This window comes from Anser brachyrhynchus (assembly GCF_964034855.1).
Source record: "Anser brachyrhynchus genome assembly, chromosome: 2".
In the NCBI taxonomy this organism is placed as follows: Eukaryota; Metazoa; Chordata; class Aves; order Anseriformes; family Anatidae; genus Anser; species Anser brachyrhynchus.
In genome coordinates, this window is record NC_137695.1 from 31,851,798 (window position 1) to 31,860,681 (window position 8,884).

The 8,884-nt window shown below is 40.6% G+C and overlaps 1 protein-coding gene across 4 annotated transcripts in view; it reads left to right on the top strand.

Annotated features, from left to right (window-relative positions):
* The window catches only part of BZW2 (basic leucine zipper and W2 domains 2), a 57,928-nt gene that overhangs the window by 47,282 nt on the left and 1,762 nt on the right, over positions 1-8,884 (top strand). For all 4 annotated transcript variants that reach the window (XM_080580433.1, XM_080580432.1, XM_080580434.1 and 1 more), the window contains exons 10-11: positions 1,243-1,381; positions 8,358-8,480. In XM_080580433.1, coding sequence (XP_080436559.1) covers positions 1,243-1,381; positions 8,358-8,480 — 262 coding nt within the window. The remainder of the gene's footprint in view (positions 1-1,242; positions 1,382-8,357; positions 8,481-8,884) is intronic.

The window sequence follows — 8,884 nt, forward strand, 5'->3', positions numbered from 1 at the left end:
ATGATTTCTTGCTCTCTAAGTTAATAGCTGATAAAGGTCGTTCTAGAACATCTTTTGAAAAATAATTCAGATTTTGCTCTTTTTTTCATGTGTTTCCATTGTTTTTTTCTGTGGATCACATTGAGTAAGATCCTGAGGGATTTAGCCCCTTGTAAAGATGTCCTGAAGCGTATTTTTGAACATTGGTATCACTGCTGCTGAAGGTGCTCAGTTACCTGACTGCATCGGTCGGGAGCCCTAGTCACACAGGTTTAACACCGTTATGTCAAGCCACTGCAACTCCAGCTGGTAAAAGCTAAGTGGTGTTATTGAAAACAAAGAAAGGCTGAACTGATCAATGCAAGGACAATTTAAATAGTAATGTTAACATATATTTATGGCCCGGGTTCTGAAGATCATGGGTGTTCTTTCTTCCTTCAGCTCTGAAAAATGCTTTTAATATTATCTTAAATTTAAGATTGCAGCCTTAGCTGGACTCATTACAGGCTAAGAAAGGAAATTGGAAAGAGAGATGGATATAAACACTGTCATTTTTTAAGGAAAGAGTGAATCAGATTTGATCCTTTAACGTAATTTTTAATTTTAAGATCTGAAATAATAGAAATTGCATAAAGTGAAAAATATTTTCTTATGTTTTATTATATTAATAAACTCCAGGAAAAGATGATGAAACGTACAGCTGTTGTCTTATCAGGATCTCATTAGCACTTAGTGCCATGTTTTGACAACCTTTGCTTTGGTAAACAGCAATGTTTCCATGATAGTTTGGTGATGATAAGAAAAAATAATGACACTTGAACACAGTTAAGCGGGAATAATTGAATTGAGACTTCTGAAACCCCTGGGAAACTGGGGATTTGTATTTTTACGTGCTTTATTCTTGGATATCTTACATAATGATCATCAATAAAGTGTTATTCCTTAATCTACGTGCTGTATGCTGTCTTGTGAAATGTACAAACACCAGTACTTAATGATGTGGACTTTATAAATTCATTTTACAAAATTCAGTATCTAAAAGTAGTACTGAAATTTAGTTCACAGCATGCAGCACATCTTACAAATGCTCGTTGATATTTATACGTGCACTGTATGTATTTAGGTAAATGTATTGGCAAGTAAATTTAAGGTTTCAGTGAAACATTTTCAGGGATGAAATTCATGATGCATACAATTAAGAAGTTATGTTTATTTTCACTATACTGATATGCATTTTGCTTTTTTTGTGTGTCCTCCTTTCAGCAATATGCCCCTCTGCTTGCTGTCTTCAGCACTCAAGGCCAGTCAGAGCTGATTCTTCTCCAGAAGGTGCAGGAGTACTGTTATGACAACATCCACTTCATGAAAGCCTTTCAGAAGATAGTGGTACTCTTTTATAAAGGTAAAAGTCTATAGCCACTGTCACATACTGTGCATGGACATTGGACCTGGCATTGACTTGACCATGTTGAACTAAGTTATTAAGCACGTTATGGGCATTTATTACAGGCAGGGTTGGACTGTAGCTCTTTTGTAGGGAGACCTTAATTTTGAACTCTCAAACCATTCTCCAGTGGCACAGTCTCCCTATGCCAACTGCTCACCTGTGATGTAATAGGAAATGGATGTTCTCTAGATAACAGCATATGCAAAAATATGTTTGAATTGAACTCTGAAATACTTTATGCTTTGTTAGTTCAAAGGAGTGTGTGGCAACAAGTCAAACAAAGCCCTTCTTTCTCTGTTTGTCCTGCAGGACTTGAGCAGGATCTAAGCAGTATCTACAGTCTGAGGGGATTTTTGTCCTAGTATATTACCAGGTCCGCAAAGAAATCTCTATACATTTCTGACAGCTTTAAAAAACAAATTTAAGTTTAGTTTTTAAAAAACTTGAAAGTGCAAACCATCTTGGCAGAAAGATTTTTTTGTTTTTGGGTGTTTGTGGTGATTTTGCCCTGCTGGGCAGCTGAGCTCCACCATAGCTGCTTTCTCAGCCGCAGGGGAACTGCTGCTCCATGCCTGGAGCACCTCCTGCCCTCCTGCTGCACTGACCTTGGGGCTGCAAGGCTGCTTCTCACTCCTCTCTCCCAGCTGCTGTAGCAGAGCAGTTCTTTCCCAGCTTTTATTGCCCAGCGTGACATCAGGTGGCATGGAATATCCCTTTGGTCGGTTTAGGTCAGCTGCCCTGGTGATGTCCCCTCCCCACCTCTTGCCCACCCCCAGCCTACTGGCTCTGGGGGCGGGGGGGTTGGAGGAGGTCATGGTGCTGTGCCAGCACTGCTCAGCAATACACATATACTGGTGAGAGATCAGTGCTGTTTTAGCTACAAATGCAGAGCACAACACTAATATGGGCTGCTGCAGGGAAAGTTAACTCCATCCCAGCCAGACCCAGTACAGTGCTACTCCCTCTCTGTGAGAATGGAGCTCTTCTTACTTTAATTCTTCTCCTTTTTTCTTTCCTGACAGTTTCTTGCAGATGCCACAGTTTGACAGATTTATTTTTTTTTATTGTAAAGTAGACTTCTTAGCAAGTTTATTCAGATCAGGTTGTCATAGAGACTAATGGTCTTGCAGCGTGTGTGATGGGTGAGTGCCAAACCGTTTGTTCTGACATTCTTGCTATAAATAGTTGAAGGAGAAAAATCAGCAGGAGCAGAAGCCCAGTACCGACCTCTGTTCACCCTGTGGTGTCCAGGTGCACATTCAAGTCAAATGATTTCAAACTGATAAAATAATTTCATGGCTTCAAATTTGAAGCAAGTGAATCAGACGGATTTATTTCCATCCTCCTGTCGATATACTGTGGCTTCAGTGATTAAATGAAAAAGCAGTACACCTAGTGGTCCCTTTGCCTTCAAATTCTATAATTTGTAAAGATCATTAATGACTGAGGAAAAACCTGACAGTGCAACCTGCAGCAAGCACTGTATTGAGTTTTCTGTGGAAAAGGAAAATTCACTTTGCACATGGCATTGTAACAGCTGCACACTTGGACAATAAGTGATGGTTAAAACAAATACTTTTGTACAGGATTCCTTTCAAAGTTTTTTGTAAGTTCACTGCTGCATTAGCCTGCAAGAATAACCCTGACAGTCCACAGAACTTAAAAACAAAATACTGATGGGTACATTAAACATAAGGTGCTGCAAAAATCCAGTTCCCACGTACTCTGCTCACCCCACAAGCCCTTGTTCTGGCTCTGGAGATGTACATGGGCAGGCTAGTTAGGAAAGATGGGAAGACCTTAGCCTCAGCACTACAGGTGTCACAATATCCCATAATGTCTAGAAGAACGTTAGGAGCCATGGCCCATCCATGAAAGCGCACTGCAGCAAGTAGTGCTTATAGAGTGCAAGAGTGCAAATAGAGTGTCCAGAATGTGCAATACTCAGAGAGCACGTGCCCGTATCTGTCTCGAGTGTCTTGGGCAGGCGTGCCAGAGCACCTCATGCTCTGTCATATGATGCAGTCATGAGGCAGCACAGCTGCCAGCCCTTCCTGTCCCCATTTAGGCTGAAGCTGTGTTTGCCCGTTTGACAAATGGACTGTTGCCTACCATCAGTTGCAAGCCCGATGTTACAGCCAGTAGTAGTAGGGCCCCTTTGAGCCTGGGCATGGTAAGGAGGTTATTAGCTCCATCCATTTAAGGCAGCTTTGGTGTCAGAATGCCTCCATTAGGTGAGGGTGTGCTTCTGCATTAACCAGGAAAGATTCTGGGAGCATTAGTGCTCCCATTCCTGTTTTTCCCACATGATCCTTATTATCACACTTGAGCTGCTCATGACTTTGCTTTCTCTAGAGGAAGATATGAGCCTGAAATGGGGACTGTGTGCTGTCTGCCTCGGCTTCATTTCAGTGCTGCTGGACCTCGCTTTCCTCCCCAGCTCATACCTCTCCCCTAGAAACAAGCCATCCAGTCCTTTTAGAGACACATGCTTTATCACAATTTCTTTGCTGATGACAGTGTATCTTATGTTTCCTATTAGTCAAGGAGAACAGCCCCCAAAAGCTATTAATGGCTATGTTGGCAGTGAGGGAACAGCAGATGCTTGTATTCCCCTTTCTGTTGTGCTTCATCTGTAACTTATATAGGATTTGGAGAGGTTTCAGGGTACCTAGAGACAAATACAGGCATCTGGATATCTGTGGATGGGCAGTCAGAAATGCAGCTATTTACCAGCAGGCATGTGGACTGCTTATTGCTTGTTACTCATCATGAGGGAGTGTTTCCTGGGCATGAAGATGATTATCAGTGATGTGATTGTCACCCATGCTTTGACAAGTTTAGTTTAACGTCTTGCGTTTAAATCCTTGCCATTGTCACATCATAAAATAGCCCTTGGATTACTTTCCTAGGAATTACCTGGAAATGTCTGAATATATTAATTGGAGTGGTTGGTTCATTACTATCTAGAAGGCCTGAAAACCTGTGGTGTTTTTAATTGTTCTGAAATCTGTCCCATCTCTAAACAATGTGGAATACAGTATTTTTACCGGTTTGTAGGTATAATCTACAAAAGCAGTTCTGCAGTTGATTAAAGCTTGTCGACATTATTATATCTTTGTCCTCCTGGTAGAGTATAGAGGAAAATAACCTGTCCTGTTCTGTACTAATCCCTGGCTGTGACATTGCTTCTCTGGTTACCACTTAAAGCCAGTGCACTGTAATCAGTGTTTAAGCCAAGCTTAAAGAGCACAGCTACAGGATCAGAAATCAGAGCAGAAAAATTGCATATCTCTTACACAAAATAGCCCAGGCTCTATGCCAATATGACCTAAAGCCTTAGTGGTTAATTAGGAAAAAATAGATGACATTTGATCTACAAAGGGTGCCCCAATACCACGCTAAAAACAATGGGATTTTTCTATTTTCTTTTTTACCTAAAAAATAAAAATAAAAACATCTGCTATTCTTACTGAATATATTTGTGTAGAAGAGTAGTGGTCCTTGATATTCTTTTAAAAATGGCTAGAACTACACTTAATCATAAACTGTCTTCGTACTGCATTTTGACCTGTATTCTAAAGGACAGATGCAGAGTAAGAATGACTGAATTTTTACTGAATGACACCTAAATTTGCCAGCTCCTTTGCTAGTTGTGCAGGCACTGTAAGACTTGTGCTGGTGTTTGTCCATTCCATGTTGCAACACTTCTGTTAATTGTAGTTGAAATAAGCATTGCTGCTACTGGATTGCATGTTACATACATAGTATTTGCTTGCGGAATCTCCTTTCTTCTAGTTTGTGTCCAATTTGGAAATTTCTTGTGTGAAATCTTGACGCTATTGAAATTAATAACCATTCATGAGGATCAGAATTTCATCCTCTGAACAACGAACAGGCACAAAGTGTCTGTGTACCTTTGCATTAAAAGTTGAGTCAGTGTTTACAAAATAACGGGGGGGGGAGGGAAATCTCATGTGCATGTGGAACAGAACTGCAGTCAACTGTAGCACAATTAGACCTCAGAGTTGCTCTCCTGCAGTATGGAGGTCTCGTAACCAGAAGATGCAGACTGTCTTCTCAAAGAGTAGGAATCTTGCGTTTACAAGGACTGAATCTTCAAGTTCTGCTTGACAATCAGGTTTTGGTGGTTTTCTGTTCTTGATAGAATCCAGTTATCTTTAAATGATCTTCAGTATTCAAGTACCTTCTTTTGGTACTGGATGCAAAATCTTCCCAGGAAAAAAATAAATCATAAAGACCATAATTGTACTGTGGGTGACATTCCCCATATTGAAAGAGCTCTTGCCCTAAGGCTCTGTCCTCCCAGCTGAGTTGTCTGCAGTAGAGTTGAGCTGAAATCTGCGGATTGATTGACTGTGCTGGCAACTGACAGCGTATGCTTTTGTCTTTACCACCGATGGCTATGCAGTTTGAGTTAAAAGCAGAAGCGCGTTCACGCTGGGTGATTTAGTACAAAGCTGAGACCTAAACTTCGAGTAACATTCCAGTTAACCCTGCAGTAAAGAAATTGGGCTCTTTGGAGTCTGTGCTTTGCAACCTCTCTCTTTCAAGACAGATGTCCCTGGAGGCTCTCGCAGTGGGTGGCTTGAGTGGAGGGTGGCTGCACCTGCAGGAAAACCGTCTCTTGGGCTGACATCACCTGGGACTGCAGTGAAAATGATGCGCACATGCCCACAAACCACAGAGTTCAGCTTCAGCAGTTAAAATATACCTATAATCAAGTTTAATGAGAAATAACTCATAGATGATATAGCTATATGAGTTTATATAAATGAGTCATTCCCTTCTTCCTTCTGTCCCCTCCAGTGTTCCTGTTGCTTCAAAGCAACCTAGGGGTATGATTAACTACACCCTGTCCTGCTTGATTGCTAAATTGAGCATCTCTGTGCTGACAGGAGAATATCATCTCTCATGAGCACTGGAGGCATGAATGTAGTTCAGATAATATTGCTCAGAAATGAAAGGAGAGTTGCAGTTGTCCTTTTTGCAGTTGAAAGCGTTTTTTCTTCTCTGTTGGTGTAGGAGGCTTATTGCTATGGAGTTATATACAGGCAAATTCCTCATCCACCCAGCTCGAGAATGTTTTAATCTTCGGGCACGTTGTGAGATTGCATACTGCTATTACCAGATTTAGGGTTGCGGGTGGAGAGAAGTACGTTTCCCCTTCCTCTTTGGCAACAAACCCATCAAGTTTATAGGCTGCAAATCAAGAAAATGATTGACATACAAGGATGAAATTCCAGCTTCATGAGACTCCATGTGAAATATATTTTAAGCTTGGTAAATGAAAATCCTGAATTATTAAATGCTGTAATGCTTTTGAGGTGCTGCTACAGACTACTGACAAGTATTTAATGCAAAGTGAAACTTCTTCCTTAGCTCCAGTGCTTCTTTTACTTTTGGGGAAAAATTCACTGGGGGGTGTCAGGATTTCTGAAAGATAACAGCTTTGTGTTGCTTGTAGAGTTCTCTCAGCACAACTTACATGCACTGAAAAACAACATACAGCCAGAGCAGTCTTGCTTTCCCTGTGTTTTCAGCTTGCTGTCAATTGCAGCAAACTGGTTTTAGTTTGAAAAAGTGTCTGAGTGACAAGGTAACTTAAAGTCACATGCAGTCACTGAATTCCAAATTTTCAGGGAGATGTTTTGCATTCAGTTACTATGGGATGTCTTGGGGTAGTTTTGATTAAGTTCAGACGTATCCCAGGTTGCCTCCATCTGTTTATTATTCAACAGCATATGTGAAGTGTGTCTACTCTGTCTGGTTTGATCAGATGCATTTGATCAGGTGTCTTATTTCAGTTTGCCACCTTCTCTTCACTGCCACATCTGCTGTGACCTTTAGGCTGTGGCAGAAGGTGATGGTCAGGGTTCACACTTCAGCAAGTGAATGCCAAATCGGCGGGACAACTCCGAGGAGTTCAAGGCAGCAGAAAAGCACTCAGCACAAATGTGTTGATTTTGCAGAGCAAGGGAGGGTAGTGTGTTCAAAGACAAGAAGAATGGAAATTTTAATGAGATGCAGAAAGCTGTCTTTAGTCTTTTTATAGAACAAATACAGTTTGATTTTTGTTCTTTCCTCCTGCATTATGTAACTGCCAAAATGCCATTGTGGATCCCAGATTTTGCCTCCGCAGCCATCAATTACTGAGATATTTGGCTTGGCTGGATCACAGAAGCTTTGTTCCTGGGGCTAGAGGTCTGTTGCTAGACCTAAATTTGCATCTGTTGGAAACAATAAGTGTCCTTGCTGTTTATTAGGATTTCTTTATTCTGAATTTTACTCAACCTCACGCTCCCTCAGACAGTTATTTTGTTCTTGATACTTGACAGAAAAATGTCAGCTGTGCTGTCCATCTGAGCAGTTCCCTTAAAATGGGTGGTCTGAATGAATGGTGGTCTTAATTTTTTTTTAGCTAAAAGCAATATAAAACTTTTATGGAAAAATGTCCAAAAGTCCCTATTAGCTCTCCTTTAAGTGCAATCAGGAGGTGTCTGTCACTTCAGATTTCTAGAACAATGTACAGCTCTGTGATCTAACCGCAAGAAAAAGCATAATATTTCTTCTTGTGGTAACTTCTGAGATGTGTAGATGGATTTTTAATCAACCATCTTACATGGTGTATTTGAAGCAGATGAATAGAGAACTTCCCTTTGTGAAAGCACAATATTCAGTACTTTATTTTACATCTAACACATTTCATTGCATCTGGGATCCCTAATATGCATCAGATACTCTGTCGTTATAGCCTAATATAGTTAATGCAAAACTTGTTCCATTGTGACCATGTTAACTTATTTTATGCTGCCTTTAAAAAACAAAACCAGGCACTATCTTTCTTCCCCCTGTCTTTTAACCTCTAAAAAGTACAATGACTTCATACAAATACTGATCTGTATTTCAGCCGATGTTCTGAGTGAAGAAGCTATCCTCAAGTGGTATAAAGAAGCACATGTTGCTAAAGGCAAAAGTGTTTTTCTTGACCAGATGAAGAAATTCGTGGAGTGGCTGCAAAATGCTGAAGAAGGTATGGATTCATTTAAAGAAATGTGTCAGTCTCTTTGCAAATTCAAATGTGTTTCTTTTCAGATTTTAGTTGTACAAGGCACATGAAGTCGACAGACTTGGAATAAAAGACAGCAGGTTTGGCTGCTCCAAATTATGTACAGTCATGCCCAAGCCTAATAACACTTGCTGCTTCTTAATCTAAAGTGTCCTTATTAATTCCTTAAGTCATCAGGTACCACCTGTCAGTAGATACATTCTTAAAGCTTCTGCAGGAAGGATAAAATCATTGGGAACATCTACACAGCTAAACAACAGTGCAGGTGTAGCATGTGCTGACATCATTGTGCTGCCTTGCTGTAGGTAGCGCTGATGCCAGCACAATGACCTTGGGGTTAGCATATGCAAGCTGATAGTTTTCTATAT